At 38.7% G+C, this 16911-nt stretch overlaps 1 protein-coding gene across 1 annotated transcript; it reads right to left on the reverse strand.

Annotated features, from left to right (window-relative positions):
* Positions 1-2940: 2940 nt before the first annotated feature.
* On the reverse strand, positions 2941-4377 carry LOC131604697 (uncharacterized). Its single transcript, XM_058877122.1, has 2 exons — positions 3771-4377; positions 2941-3635 (listed from the first exon to the last, which is right to left on the reverse strand). Exons 1-2 carry the CDS (start codon positions 4375-4377, stop codon positions 2941-2943), a joined length of 1302 nt encoding a protein of 433 aa, XP_058733105.1.
* Positions 4378-16911: the final 12534 nt, after the last annotated feature.

Raw genomic sequence — 16911 nt, forward strand, 5'->3', positions numbered from 1 at the left:
GATGCTCACGAAGCATAAGAACTACATGGATCCCACAGGCCGAAAGGCGAGGTGTAATTCTACAAGAGTGACAATCGTTCAAATTGCCACACACCAAGTATGGACCATCCAAACGATTGAACTTGACAAACTGGAAATAACCACAGAGAATGATCTTGACGGAAAAAGACATCGTATCCAATCCAGCCTGGAGAGATAATGTGAGACTTCTTCTGGGAATATATTACCTTGTGCTTTTGGAGCACGCACAAACCGGCTTATGCATTGATGCATGTTTAAATTTTTCAATGGCGTAATGCTCCATATTCATGGAAATGCTACGCATTTTTGTAGATGCGATGTGAATGCAATGAAACTATATGCAAAGCACCAAATAAAGGCATTAGTGTGATAGAGAAGCAAAATCACTAGGATCCCTTCAGGTAATATTCCATTATCTTGTCGAGCGAGCTTGACCTCGGAAGAGGTGAACACCATGGAGAATTCCCTTAGTGTTAAGAACTCTGTGGGGGTGCCAATAGACATTGAACTTTAATATTGCAAGATATACTTCTTCTTTGACTTGAAGAATAATTTATGACTTCTCACCATGTGCCATTGCTTGGAGAATTTTCCGCTTGAGGAGATTCCCTTAACTCACCCTGTTGGGGATGAGAAACCTTGATGAGGAACCCTTGTTGGGAGGATTGGAACAACTCCGAGGATAAATAAACTCTTATGCTTCGGGAGTGACTTTTCTAGGAGAAATAAACTCCTATGCTTGAGGAATGGAATCAACTCTCAGGAGAAATAAACTCCTATGCTTGGGGAATGGAATCAACTCTCAGGAGAAATAAACTCCTATGCTTGGGGAGAGAGTAAATTGTTGGGGAAAAGCATTATGATACTTTTCCATTCTGTGGTGGTCAACTGCACTTTACAAGTGAATGACGGTTCCTTAAAGATTGTGCCCCAGGCTGCCTGACTTACGAAGAAATTTGGTTCACGAAGACATTTTCCTCAAAAGGATCCTTACACCACAACCACTTGAGATAATTCTGCCCCAGCATATTCATACATTTGAAATAGTCCCTCCTGATCAACGAATCCTTGAAGAGATTTGTTGAATCTCGACGTAACTGCCCCAGATTGACTGAATTTTGAGAGAGATGTCTCGACATCACTACTTCAGATTTATTGAATTCACAAGAGAGATTCCTCGTTGTGATTGTCCCTGATTGATTGAATTTTGAGTGAGATGTCTCGACATCACTACTTCAGATTTATTGAATTCACAAGAGGGATTCCTCGTCGTGATTACCCCTGATTATGTACATCCTAACAGAATCCTCAAGTTTACTTCCCTTAAAGTCAACCAAACTATGGAAGAAACTTTATCATATTCAATGGAGTCTTCAAACTCTTCTCCTCAGGGTACTTAATCAAAATGCATCTACTCAACAGAGTATTCAGACTTCTCCCCTCAGGGTAATAAATCAAAGAAGGTATCAACTGATTATGCTCAATGGAGTCTTCTGGAAACATGCCCCTTGGTATCAGTCTCTGAAATGATTTCTTTTTACTTTACGGAGTTCTCAAGTCTCTTTTACTTTGACATGATGAAGCTCTTCATGGATTCTCATCATAGAAACTTCCTTGATGTTTAAGCAAATGTTTTGCATGAAGAAGAATGTTAATTCTAAGAATGATAATTCTAATGCAAAGCCTATGTTAGTCTTGAAGTTTAAAAACTTTTTATTCAATGAGGTGGCCACCTCTTGGAAATAAAATATAAAGCGGGCATACAATACCAACATAGATATGTGTTACGCTTCATTGGGAGTCAGCTTAATGCCATCTCATCGGAGTGCATTTTTGAAATAAGCCCTACTTCAATTAGGACTTTTGAGGGTTGTAACTTGGCCTGGTTCATGGTTTTCAGAAATAAAGGATTTTTAGGCTCAAAATTATTTGGTGCCCACCCCCTTCGTGATGTCCTCCATTCCTATATTCAGTTAACTCAACACAAGTGTTCATCCCTCACAAGGAATTTTTTTTAACGGTGGAGGAATCAATGAGGTTTTTCGGACATGACAGTCGCTCACCTTTTATTCTTCTGATTCATTGTCACATGACGTTGTTTTTGCTTTATTTTCACCATCATTTTTCCTTTTATTGCTATATTTTTCTTTCATCCTTTTTTTCATCCTTTTTTTTGCCATTTTTTTTGCTCCTTTTTTTTTGAACAAGTCGTGTGACTTCGTATTGTCCTTGATTCGTTGGAAGTGATTGCGACTGCCTCATTCCATGATCGACAAAGGATTACCATTGTGGTATCGTCATCTTTTGTCCTCTTGGTAGGTGAAGGATAACCATCACGGTTTTGACTTTCCTCAACCTTTTGAAGGATAACCATTGTTGTATCCTTAGATGGATATCATTTGTGAGTTTTGAACACTTGATCAAGTTAAATGAACACTACCCTTCCCCAGGGTTAAGATAAAGGTTTTTTTTTACCAGGAAAGAAACTCCTACTTCAAGGCTCAAAGGGGTTAACGAGGGTTTATCTCCCTTATATCTCCAGTGTTTGGGGATTTGAAACAATGCCTGTACATCCTCAGCAGGTTTTATTCAAAAACACACAATTAGGGATTTTGCATTTTTTATCATCATTCTCCATCCGCTCGTTGCCTAAGCAAAAGATAAGTAAAGTTGGTATCGTAATGCCAAAAACATTTTTTTGAGTGAAAACGAATGGATTACTTCAAGACAAACATAAACAATGTATTATGATTTTCATTCAAAAATTTACAAACTTTTACATTCTAGCAATGCTTAAACAAACAACGAAAGATTACAAATGAAAATGCAGTAGAGAACCAAATGAATGGCCATTGTTGAGGAGACTTGACTTTGTATGGACTTATTGCTTCAGAAGATCCACTGAGTCAACGGAGAACTTCAATCTTGGCCCTCGGGTGTGAAAGTGATAGCCTTGGAATTAATCAGGTCTTGAACCTTGTCTTTGAATGGCTGACAGTCTTCAATCGAATGACCAGGTGCCCCATCATGGTAGCCACAATTAACGTTAGGGTCAAATCCCACATGATACGGGAAACGAACAGGCTTTGGCTGCTTTGGTTCTACCAAGGAAAGATTGATCAAGTGAGAAAATATCTTATCACGAGTCATAGGAATGGGATCATACACTCTTTTTGGCCTCCTATGCCTTTGTCTACCTTTTTGGTGACGATTTTGTTGGCAATTCCGCCTTTGTGGCACACACTGACCTGATTGATCATTTGGGATAAGCTTATGTTGACCAAACTGAGTGGGAGGCTGATTGAGAGTTGCAACACAAATTTGTGGGTCATCCTGAATAGGAGTTACTACCACTGCTTCATGACAAAAGATATGATCAGGAGAATAATCAGGAGACTCCTCTTCATAATCAGAAACTGCATTGGTTTCTTCATTCATTTGCTTATGGAATTCAGAAGGAGCATCAACAACTTGGACATTTCCATTCCTAATACCATTCTCCATTCGTTCTCCGACAAGAACCAGTTCTGCGAAGTCAGAGGCCTTACATGCAGCCAAACATTGGTAGTACGGACTTTCCATCACATCCTTGAACATATCCATGAGCTCTTTCTCTAAGAGTGGAGGTTGAACTCTAGTAGCTAATTCTCTCCATCTTTGGGCATATTCTCTTAATAATTCGTCAATTTTCTGAGTCAAAGCTTGAAGTTGCATTCTGGTCGGAGCCATGTTGCTATTGTGCTTGTAACGCTTGACAAAGGCTTCTGCTAGTTCTTTCCAAGTTCGGACATCAGTTCTTTCGAGTTGATTATACCACTCAAGAGATGTGCCACTGAGGCTATCCTGAAGGAAATGCATTAACAACTTGTCATTCTCAGCATAAGGAGCCATTTTGTTGCAAAATGCCTTGACATGAACTATCGGACACGTGGTACCCTTGTACTTCTCGAAGTTGGGGACTTTGAACTTAGCAGGGATATTGATACCAGGCACTAGGCATAAACCAGCAGCGTCTAAATTAACAGAGTCACGACCTTCCATGGCCTTCAACCTTTCATCTAGGAGGTGGAACCTTTTGTCAAACTCGTCAATCGGGAACCTGAAGGCTTCAAGTTCTGAATTATTCTCATGATGCGAAGTCTCCTTAACAGGAATTGGAATCTCAATAGTATTTCTAACATTCTGATTCACAAGACCTTCTCCTATGTTGAGATTAACATTTACATCCGGCCTCTGAAGAACCTGTCTCAATTCTTCGTGTCTAAAAACAAGGGCTTGAATAACCTTCATACAATGATTCAGGTTAATCCCCATTTCTGTCCTCATCTGAGTTAAGTCCTCACGAATTTGTTCCATCATTAACTTTCGAGCACGTAGCGGTGAGAAGTCAATTTGTTGCTGAAGTCAGAATCTGAGTAGAAAGGGCCTTCATAAGCTTCTGAGAGAAATATGAAATGCATGATAACATGAATGCATGTTTCATTTCTAAGGGATCCTAAAGTATTTTAATCAACTTTTGTTTCTCTTTTATTCTCTTTTTTTTTTCATATAGTATCTTTTCTTTTTTCCTTTTCCATCTTTTCTGTTTTTTCTACTTTTTTCGTTTTTTTGGAAACAGGCTTTAGGATCCCCCACAAATGAAGTGGATAAAGCAATGATGTTATGCAATGAAAAAGCATGGGATCAAGGTCCATATAATCTTAGTAACCATTGTACAATCCTCTAAATAACTGATGTAGGTCAGATGTCATGAGATCAAAGGTCCGACATAAATATCACAGAACCATAGGAACACTAGTCACCAACAGAGCAGGATAGTCACCAACAATACCTGTCATGTATATCCCTCCCCACTCACGGGTGAATCTAGGCCAGGGTAGGTCAAAATGGCAACCAGCGTTATCAGTCCTCCTGAGGTACCACCATTGTTGCATCTACATGCCAACAATGATACCCCATTTGGACCTCGACTGGGCATGGGTCTCATGATCGCACTAGACAAGACCTGACATCTCATCGGCGTCATGACTATCCACTCAGTCCTAGGTATCCTATGTGTCAAGTCTGGCCTGGGTATTGGGCCTTTTACCTCATAGAACATCCCACCCAACCTGCAAACAGAGAAAATATGTGGCCCCCACGGGGACCCATAATATAGTCCTGATGCATGCGGAAAGTAAACATGATATGCAAGCAAGAAGTAAACATGATATGCAAGCATATATATACAGGATGTAAACATATAAACAAACAAATACCCAATAAACGAAACAAACAAAGGCTAGGATCGACTCGCTAAGTACGGACCCGCAATAGGCCTAACGTCCCCAGCAGAGTCGCCAGCTGTCGCTACCGCGAAAAGTGGATCAGAGTCGCCACTAATATATTTATCCCATCAAGGGAAAGGAATACCATTAAACCTAACTCCAACAAGAACAAGGTCTTTCGACCAGAGAATAGGGAACGGGAGTCGGTTACGCAAGGGGAAGGTGCTAGCACCCCTCACGTCCGTCGTACTCGATAGTATCCACCTATGTTTGTTTCTATCTAAAGGGTGTATCTATGTCTAAAACCTAAATGCGAATGAATTCAAAAATAAATACGGGGAAAGAAGGAATTATTTACAAGTGTGCTCGCTTAGGCCCCGCGGCCCAATGCCTACGTATCCCTTACCAGGAATCAGAGCTACCGTAGTTCGGCTTCATAGTTTCCATTTGTTTTGTGTTTTTTAGTTGAACAGAGGTTAAGGTCACAATCCACGATGCTCGACCTTTGGAGACTTATACGCCTACTTTTGGAAAGTACTTAACTTGTTCTTAGGTGCCTAACAAAGCAAAGGAAAAGCAAGGATTTGGCTGGTGTGTTTTATTGTAATTCCATGATGACAAAACCCACTACAAGGCTTCGCACCACTTCGTCACTTTGTTTTAATTTGAGCCTTTATTAAGTGTTTTAAGTGTTTTTTATTGGTGTTTTTTAAGGGAGATTATTTGTGACTTAGACCATACCAAAAAAGAGTCTTTTTGAATATTTAGAGAATGCACATCGAGGTCTACACCACAATCGTTTCTCTAAATAGAGGTTAAGAAATACACCGAGGCCTACGCCTCAATCATTTATCTTCCACTAAGTAGAAAAGAAATACACCGGGGCCTACACCCCAATCATTTTTTTCCTACTACGAAAAAATAGTAGCGGTATGATCCTTATCAATATTTATTAAGTTTTTTAAGATTGAAAAGGAAAAAGAATGAACAAGGGGAACTAACCTATTCTCTAATCTAATTGTTATTGTTTTATGTACAAAGGGATATCTAACTAAAGTAAACATGCTAATGGAATATATTCTAAAAGGAGCATACAAATTATATCAACAAAATAGGCACAAAATATAGCCAAAAATCTAAGCAACAAAAATCACACAACAATTATACAAAAATAACATGGAAATGGTACGAAAGAAATAAAAGAAGCAATTCAAAAGTTAACCTAAAAAATACTACTATTTTATGAGTTTTTTTTATGTCAAAACTAACCTAAAAAATCTCACTTTTTTATGAGATTAATTATTCTTTCAATACCTAAAAATATGACCAAAATGTGTGATTTTTTATAAGCTTTTTATTATCTAAAAAAAATATAAAACTATGTCAAGAATCCTAAATTCTACAAGGAAAATAGTAAGCTAAAGGGGGTTCGAAGTGAAATGGTGGTCTATGCAACAGTTTGGGCGCTAAAGCCCAGCCAGAGTTGGCCCACAGTGATGTTTTTCGTTTCAGATTCTTTTCTATGTTCAAAAAAGGGGAAGCTGGGCCATGGTACGAGTGTGAACAGCACCAGTTTCGTGAGGGAGGCCCAAACAGATTTGTTTTTGTTCTTAGCTTCTGCCCATCCAAAATAAAAATGGCACAATGGACTCTAGAAAAGGTGTGAAGCATTGAATTCTTGAAGGCCCAAGATTGATCCGAAGACTTTTCCAGCATTCAGATTTTTTTGACTCAATTAACACCAATTTATTCAAATCAAATGTCATTAATTTTCATTAATCTCAGTTAATATCAGTTATTGCAATTGATCTCCTTAATTAATAAAAATAAAAAATAACAAAAGGGAATTAGGTTACCAATTGAGACGCATCGGCTTCCTTCTTCAAAGAGAATCCCTTCTTTCTTCTCAGACGTGAAACGGCCACATCTCCCTTTTTCCGATGAACTTCGACGGAGCTACCATACAATAACCTCCGTCTCCGCCTCACACACTTATCTTCTCTCCCTTGCTCCTCCCTCCTTCGTGAATCAGAAGGCACCGTGACGTTATCTCATCCTCCGTTCACAATCTCCCTCATCTCCGATCTATCCTCACATTTCTCCGACTTCGAACCTCCGTCTCAATTCAAGCTAATAGAACTCAACTCGGACTCGATAACAACTAGAACAAACGAGGATCTGGAGATGAAACACATGCTTACCAACTTGATACAAATCCGATGCTTCTTCGAGCGCAACAACAAGAAATCCAGAATTCAATAACTCTCTTACTCCATCTTTTTCTTCTTCTTTTCGTTCACGTTTTGATGTTGACGGAGATGAGGTTAACACAGAGATGGTGTTGATGAATGTTGCGTTGACGGTATTGATGATTCGTTGTTGTCACGTATGGCAGATGAAGGTGCAGAAGTCGATTGAAGCGATGAAGATTGCGTGAGGGAGTTCTCTGCAGAACTTTGAGACTGATGAAGGCGTTGCGGATCGAAGCAGGTGATTGATGATGCTGAACATGGTGGAGTATGGAGATTGAAAGAGAATCTTGCAGAGTTTCTGTTAGAATTTTGTTCTCGATTTGTAGGTGAATTGAATTGATGCGTTGAAGCCGAGGCAGCGAAGGTGCGATGAAGTTCTTGGAGCTGCGATGATTTTTTTATGTTGAAACTCTTCTTACTGTGTATGAATTTGATTCTGTTTGTGAACTTTTCTGCAGAATTTGGTTGAATTAAGGTATGGAGAAGGTTGAAGAAGAAGAGGATGAAGTGGAGGAGGTTGAAGATGATGGTGAGATTGAAGTGGTTAGAGAAGTGTGGTGTCGTTTTCTTTACCTCCCCGTTTCACTTGGGAGGACGGCACGCTAAACCCTTCACGCGAAATTTGGAAGGAGAATGCGCCCGTGGCGGGATGAATTTTATTTCAGTTCTTCCTACGATATCACACGAACTTTCTTATTGGTCCTACGAGTAGGAAAGGGAAAAAAATATCTCAACTAAACGCTAGGAGTTTGCTAAGTGTGGGGATTTCACCTAGACTAGAAATTCTGGAGTCCGGGGGGTCGGTTATACATAGGGAAGTGTTTAAACACCCTACATATCTGTAGTACTCTACAGGAACCTTCTCTGTGTCATTTGTGTTTGTGTTTATTGCTAATGATTGAGAAAGTTTCTCCTTTGTGTTAGGAGAGAGAATTGAATTGATTTGAAAAAGACAGACAGACAGACAAACTGATTATTTTTGGTATTTTATTAGCTCGCTGAGATTCCTTGTGAACCTCATGCCTACATATCCCTAGTGGAAGTCAGAGCTTAATGTAGTTCGGGGAACTAACTAGGGAAATTAATTATTTTTTGGGTGCCTTGCTTGAAGCTCAAGGTTGAAGCTTGAATTAAATCTCTGTTTACAGTAAAGAGACATGAAATCATCTTTACAGGGAGGTATTTGTACTATTCTACCACAAACATTGTAAAGGAGTGACATAATAACTGGATTCATTTCATTCAAGAGGGGGACCTTACTTGTGTGTGCAAGTATGCCAGTCAGATGCCTCTTAAATGAAAGAAAGATGCTCGTCCAAATTAGGGAAAGTGTACAAGTCTGGGGATGTGCCAGAGCATGTCTTTCAGAGTCCTAAATGGGAGACTTGATTGAAATTGAAATTGAAATGTTTGTTTGTTTGAATGTGGTAGAGTAGTAAAAATATCTCTCTATAGAGATAAGCTATGTTTATCTACTGTATAAAAGATTTGACTTTAGCTGGCTTGCATGAGGCCCAAGCTTGAGGCTTTTTGATTGATTTTATTGACTTATTGAAATGATAACTCTATTGGGGAGAATTTAAACTAAGGAGTTTTTGGTGTTCTGTACGAAGCCCGGAATTGTGGCTGACTCTACTTAGGGAGACTCTATTTGGGGAAATTATCTCCTAAGAGAATGAATCTTTGATTTTTGAAAGACTGATTTTGGAGGCTAACCCTTTCCAGGGGTTTTGACTCAGCTGGAGAAATTGTTTAGTAAAAGGCTGGATATTTGTCATGATTTTTGGAGGCTGACCCTTTCCAGGGGTTTTGACTCTTTTTGATTAATTGACTTTGGAGGCTAACCCTTTCCAGGGGTTTTGACTCTTTTTGATTAATTGACTTTGGAGGCTAACCCTTTCAAGGGGTTTTGACTCTTTTTGATTAATTGTCTTTGGAGGCTAACCCTTTCCAGGGGTTTTGACTCTTTTGGTGAATGGCAGAAAGATTATCTAGTGGAGACTTCTTGTTTAAAGCCCAAGATGAAGGCTGACTCATGCTGAGGATAAGCAAATATGGATCCTAGACTCTGCTAAGGAAGATTGATGAAGATAAGGGTGACAGAGACTGTCCATGTCTCTCATTCCAAAAGGTGTACTCAATGCAAAATTGAGACAAACTTAGCTTGTTAAAAGTCTGGTTTAAATTGGAAGAAAAACTCACCAGGGTAGGCTCAAAGGTGACTAAAGACCTGTTCCTATGTTTGTAAGAAACCTGATGGGTCCTTGTATACAAGCTCAAGAGGAAGCTGGAAATGCTTTTAAGAAGCCTGTGGGTCCTTGTACAAAGCCCAAGAGGAGGCTAATCGAGGGTCCTTGTTATAGCACAAGAGAAAGCTATGTAGTTTTGAACTTATTTTGGCTCTAAGCAAATGGGTAAGAGGTTTCACCGGGAATAATTCCTCTTTGGGTGGATGTGTCCTATTTTGGGTTCTAAGGTTTTTGCCAAGATGTTTCACCGGGAATAATTCATCTTGGGGGTTTGAACTACAGATCTCTAATTAGGAAAGAGCCTTCACCGGGAAGACATTCTCAATCCTAGGTCATATTCCTATAATATATATATAGTTTAACTGTCCTAGGGTTTACACTCAAACGTAGTTCTAAACAAATATATGTACAGTTATATTTGACAGTAATTTAAATAAAGACTGTAAATTGAAAGCTTGTAAAGCCTAACCTGGATGGAGTGGAGGCCTTTGAAGAAGTATGTACAAAGCCTCAACAGTAATTTTTGTTGTTTTGTTGATAACAGTTGAATATTTATGATAAACAGTTAAGGGTTTTTGAAAATAGAAGAAGTGAAGATGGACAAAGGTCACATAGGTATTTGAAGAGTTTCACCGGGAATAATGCCCTTCAAATACCAGAAGAATGTTTTGAAAACAGAAAGAAGATTTTGAAAATACAGTTTTGAAAACAAGCTAAGAAGAGAAGGTGTTTGGGACTTACACTCTATTAGAGGCCCAGTACTTTACAGTACTAATGTAAAAGCAGTTTTGAAAATGGTTTGAAATGATATCAGGTTTTGTTGTTTGAAAACCTTAATCATTTGATTTAATCAGAGATTGAAAACAGTTTTGAGAATTGACAAAAGTCAACTTAATTAAGGTAAAGAATAAAGATCTATGCCTAATTAAGACCTAAATAATTAGGGTTTTATCATAAACTTTATTTACAAAATGATTAGGTTAAAACAAAATGAATATATATTTAAAGTATTTAAGAAAAAAAAACACTTAAAACATACTATTTTAAACCTAATAAAAATATGTGAAATAAATACTATTTTTATGATTTTTTTGATTATTCACAAAATAGATATATTAAATAACAAGTGTGTGAAAAATGAAGTGAAAATGATTTAATTTGATAGGTGAAACAATCATGTGAAGTGGTGAAGAAAATAGGTGTGACAAGTGATAAAAAATTAGGAATGTCTCCACCAAGGCTTGAACTCACGCCCTTTAGGTCACACACCCAAAACCAAACCATTGGGCCAGCGCGCGCATGGTGATAGTAAACTGACTCCTTTGCAACTCATATGTTATTCAAGTGTATAGAAGCAAAAAGAAAATAAAATCAAAAGGTCTGGGGCGAGGGGGATTCGAACCCCAGACCTTGGGCACGCGCAACACACAAACACTCTTTACCACTGGGCTATCACGTTTTAGTTGTTTATGAAACAGGTATCATTCAAAATAAAATAAACTCAACCCTGAATTTGAAATTTGCGCGCCACCACCATTGTCATCTTCAACCTCAAGTTCTCAGATTTTGAATTTATGAACTTGCTCATTTCTCAACCATTTGCAAAGATGTAAAGATGAAACTTGTTCTAAATTCACTCACGATTCTAAATATGTAACTAACATAAATTTATATTAACTATATCTAACTAATTTACCAGAAATCGTGAAGAACCCTAAAATTTGAAAATCAAATTAAATGACTATACTGAAAGATAAATGAATGATGATAGAGGGTTTTCAATCCTCTGATGATGCTTAACAAGATAGAATCGAGTTTTATCACAGAGAGTGCTTAAATTAAAGAGGTAGAGTTCAGAAACTTACCTCTGAAAATGGAGGTCGTGAGGATGATAGAGAGCACCTGGGCTTGTATGAATGATCCCAAAAGCTTCCTTGTGGCTCAGTGACGCTAACTGAATGCTTATTGTAACCTCAATCCTCCTGAATTGTTCTATGGACCTCCCTCGATTTGAGCTTCAAGTGAACATGGAGGGTGATGATTCTTGAGATACAGATGAGCTGCAGCCATCTGAACAGCTTCACTACCTCCTATGGAACGTGCCTGGATGCTTAGCTTGATTGGAAACCTTCTGAATTGCACTATGGACCTCCAACTGCAACTGCTACAAAGTGAGAGCAACAATGGTGTTCCTCCACTTGGAGAAGTGATCCAGGTGCTTGGATCACCTCAAATGACCTCCCTTGAGATGTTAGAATGCTTACTTTCCAAAGATGAGCTCTGGTTTGAAGAAAACGATTCTTCTTGCCAAAGAACTTTGAAAAACAATAAGCATGAGAAAAGAAAGAGAAAGCAAGGAATTGAGTTGCTTTGGTGTGTTTTTCCACTGAAGTATGCTCCCCTATTTATAGGTAAATGGTTCAGTACTGATTGAGAGAGTGAGCTTGCTTAATGAGAGAGTTTTGGTTTCTTAGCCAAGAAGAAAATTTGAAAAGATCCTAAATGCAATGATGCATTTTCGGGCTAGCTTCCCCAACCATTGATCTTGTATGATCCAAGGGAACATTTCTGATTCAGAGGAGAGTTCTAATTGGCTTAGAACAAGATTCCTTGATGATTCATCATTTGCCATAAATTCAAAAATGCAATCATTACATAATCACATGCCTTTGTTTTTGGGAATCTTCTCTAATCCTTATGCAATGATGAATTTGGATGTGTGGTATGGTTTCAGATGTATTAGAGGTCGTGTAGCATCACTTAGTGAAGCAAAATGCACAAAATTGCAAAGTTTCAAATTGTACATGACCTATAATTTCACTTCATGAGGCCAACTTTGAACAAGCATAACTCTTAGCTCAAAATGAATTTGGAGAAGGTTGAACACAATTTGGAAAGCCCTAAACATCTACTTCAAATCATTAGTTTGGAGTTTCTTCAGAATCCTTTGGCAAATTTGTGAAAAATGAGGCCAAAGTTGGAAGAAAACTAGGTTAAAACACTTAGAAAATTTCTAAGTGTTTATGACCTAAAACTTCAAAATCTCCAAATCTCTTAAATGATTGATTTCTTGAAAAAAGTTGCATTTTAAGATGTTGTTTTATTTTGCAAGATCTACAACTTTCATGTTGGAAGTTTTTTGAGTTGACTAGGTGAAAATTTGAGTTCTCACCATGCCTTAAAAAACCCTAATTCCCGACTTTTCGCTCCTTGATGAATTTCTTTGAATTTCTTTGGTCAAATGACTTTAATATCCATATATTGATGATATTGATCCTTGAAAGTCATTTTTTGACCAAAGATCTCAAAAGTCAATGGTGATCCCATACAGTTGACTTTTTCCAAATAAGGTGAAATTTTGGACTTTTGTGTAGAATCAAGATCTTTTCCTCAGATGAATGATGTAAAGGGATTATATTGAGGTAATAGAGACTCTTGGATCATGTCTTGAGTTTTGGATTCATGCCCTGATTAAAAGTCAACTATCTTGGTGAATTAGGTCAAAAACCCTAATTGTCGACCAGATGAAAATGATGACTGTGGACTTTGAATTGAGGTGTGATGTCCAGTGGATCTTGTCATATGAGTTATTTGAAGATGATTGATGTCTTTGAATGATCCCCTAGGGCTTTTTAGGGTTTCCCAAAGGTGATCCCTGATTTTAGTCCTTGATAAGGCTCCAAACCCTAGTCTGTTGATCTGAGTAATTCTGTACTTAGATGACTGGGTGTCTAATCAATCATAGGTGAAATAATGAAGCTCTTGAGTCTCATGATTGTGTTAGAGACTAATCCTCCTATTGATTGATCCTTTGCCTGAGTTCTCTTGTCTTTGAACACCCTCGATTGAATGTCAGACTGCTCTGGGTACTTACTTTGACTTGATGAAAATCCTGAAGATATGTCATCTCAGGGGGGTCAAAAATTAGGGTATGACAGATGCCCCTATTTAAGTTTCTTTTATCTGGAGGGAGAGAGATTGAGATCTCGATCTCTCCTGCGTAAAAGAGACTTAAATATCAAAGAATGCCCGAATTTTGGGCGCTCCTGAGATGATAAAATCTTTGCATGATTTAATCCTATTGTCGCAATTGGCAGGGGATGAGGAGACAAACTCCTGTAGAAATACTTGATGTGGATTCTGGCGAATGGATGGCAGTGCAGGATGCGCAATCCATCTTCTTTAACTAAGTGTTGATACTTAGAAAAAGGTAAACAATCTCCCCCTTGTTTCGGATGTCCATATCTCGAAACTGGTCTTAGTTGTGTTTGGACAATATCTCAGATAAAGAGAAAATTTCCAAAGGTCTGTTTCCTCATCAAACTTCTTACCAGCGCTTGGAGGTAAGATGCCATTTGACGGCTGTAAAGAAACTTCAAAGGTTTGTTTCCTCGTCAAACTTCTTACCAACGCTTGGAGGTAAGATGCCATTTGACGGCTGTAGAGAAACTTCAAAGGTTTGTTTCCTCGTCAAACTTCTTACCAGCGCTTGGAGGTAAGATGCCATTTGACGGCTGTAGAGAAACTTCAAAGGTTTGTTTCCTCGTCAAACTTCTTACCAGCGCTTGGAGGTAAGATGCCATTTGACGGCTGTAAAGAAACTTCAAAGGTTTGTTTCCTCGTCAAACTTCTTACCAGCGCTTGGAGGTAAGATGCCATTTGACGGTAGTAAAGAAACTTCAAAGGTTTGTTTCCTCGTCAAACTTCTTACCAGCGCTTGGAGGTAAGATGCCATTTGACGACTGTAAAGAAACTTCAAAGGTTTGTTTCCTCGTCAAACTTCTTACCAGCGCTTGGAGGTAAGATGCCATTTGACGGCTGTAAAGAAACTTCAAAGGTTTGTTTCCTCGTCAAACTTCTTACCAGCGCTTGGAGGTAAGATGCCATTTGACGGCTGTAAAGAAACTTCACCATCTTCCTTTTTCACTTGACGTCTTTGAAAGAATGTCATATGGCCTCATGATCTTTTGAGGGGCTAATGACTTTGTTTGAAGGCGGACGAACTGTTTTCGAGGTGAAAACTGCCATTCGTCGACTGATGCCTGGGGAATCAACAGACTATTTTCCTAATAGGAAAACTGCCATTCATCGACTCTGTGGGGAGTTAAACATCCCAGAAACAGACAAACTGTTTGAAGAAACTGCCATTTGTCGATCTCTTGAGTATTTAACAAACAAACTGTCTTTTCTTGGGAAAAGACTGCCATTTGCCAATTGCTAGGGGAGCAAACTGTCTTCTACTGGGAGAGACTGCCATTTGTCGACCCTGTCATGAAAGAAAGTGAGCAAATTGTCTTCTGTTGAAAGAGACTGCCATTTGCTGACTTTGTTGTGATAGAAAGTGAGCAAACTGTCTTCTGATGAAAGAGACTGCCATTTGCTGACTTTATTATGATAGAAAGTGAGCAAAGTGTCTTCTGATGAAAGAGACTGCCATTTGCTGACTTTGTTGTGATAGAAAGTGAGCAAACTGTCTTCTGATGAAAGAGACTGCCATTTGCTGACTTTGTTATGATAGAAAGTGAGCAAACTGTCTTCTGATGAAAGAGACTGCCATTTGCTGACTTTGTTGTGAAAGGAAGTGAGCAAACTGTCTTCTGATGAAAGAGACTGCCATTTGCTGACTTTGTTATGATAGAAAGTGAGCAAACTGTCTTCTGATGAAAGAGACTGCCATTTGCTGACTTTGTTGGGGAATCTGAACTATCTTCTGGACGAAGACTACCATTCACTGACTCCGCTGGGGAATCTGAACTATCTTCTGGACGAAGACTACCATTCACTGACTCCGCTGGGGAATCTGAACTATCTTCTGGACGAAGACTACCATTCACTGACTCCGCTGGGGAATCTGAACTATCTTCTGGACGAAGACTACCATTCGCTGACTCCGCTGGGGAATCATTTGTCGATCTGCTGGGAGATTCTGAATTATTTTCTTTGACAAAAAGTGGCATCTCTCGACCTTGCTGGGGAAATACCAAACCTGTAGGGAATTCCAAAATGTGAAGCAGACTATCTTATCTGAAGAAGACTGTCGAGTGTCGTTCTGCGGGAGAATCTCGGCTGAGGAACTCCAAAAGTGAACAAACTATCTCTTTGAGGGAGACTACCATCTGTTGACTTGTTTGGGAAGATCCTTGTGTATGAATTGTTGTCTCGAAGGAAAAAGTTTCTCCAGAACTTGCAGGGGAAACTCGAGTTCATGCCTTAATGACTCGGGCATTCACATGATCAAAGCCTGACTCGACTATGCAATTATGATATAATGTATGCATGGATATTATGACAATGATAAAATGTAAAGTGAATGTGAATAGAATTGTCGCGGATGTAAAATCCTATGATGCGTCTTGAATTCTTGTAGATCAGAAGATGTCCTCTTCTTGTAGTTCGAACTCTGTTGGAAATATCTGGTTATCAGTTGTCCGCTGTTCGAAGTGAGTAATATGAATTGAAGTGAAGATCCGGCATCGGGAGATGTTCGCAAAGCGACCTCATGGGGAAATTTAGGTTCCCGGAGTCTCAACCGTTCTCGGAGCAACTGTTTGCATTCTTCCTATTATTTGTAAACCTCAGAAAGAAATTTTCACCTTTATTTTTGCAAGTAAATTCATTTTATTTTATGAAAACATTTGTTTCAAGAGAATGATTGTTTAAACTTAAAATGCATTTCAAGAAACTGAATAAGACTAGATTGCAAAGAAAAGCACAAGGCTCAAATTATTATATATGGAATGGTAATCAGCCAAATGCTTGATTCCATGGAGTATTTACAAAGTTGGAAATTGGTAATTTTCGGGAAAAGGGCTACGATGAAACGTGATGACCGTTATCTTTCCCTTCCACTCTGAATTGTGTTGTATTCGTGTTTCGTAGAAGATGACCTACTGATGATGAATACTCCGCTATGGATTTTTGAATGATCAAGTTTGTCCTGAACACAGTTACTTGCCATATATCCCTAACTTTTGCGTAAACTACCCCTTTCGGGTTTTAAGTCTACCGGGATTGAATATATTTTTTTATGTCTCTAATTTTTGCCTGAATCTCCCTTTCGGGTTTTCGATTCACCGAGACGCTCTTTTTTGCCTAAGCCGCTCTTTGCGAGTTTTCAACTTA

The sequence above is a fragment of the Vicia villosa genome, linkage group LG5 (assembly GCF_029867415.1).
Source record: "Vicia villosa cultivar HV-30 ecotype Madison, WI linkage group LG5, Vvil1.0, whole genome shotgun sequence".
In the NCBI taxonomy this organism is placed as follows: Eukaryota; Viridiplantae; Streptophyta; class Magnoliopsida; order Fabales; family Fabaceae; genus Vicia; species Vicia villosa.

Coding starts and splice junctions, on each gene's coding strand:
- LOC131604697 (XM_058877122.1), bottom strand. CDS start 4,377: ATGGAACAAATTCGTGAGGACTTAACTCAGATGAGGACAGAAATGGGG. Junction 3,636..3,770: donor AGCAGAAGCCTTTGTCAAGC/GTTACAAGCACA, acceptor CTCCACTCTTAG/AGAAAGAGCTCATGGATATG.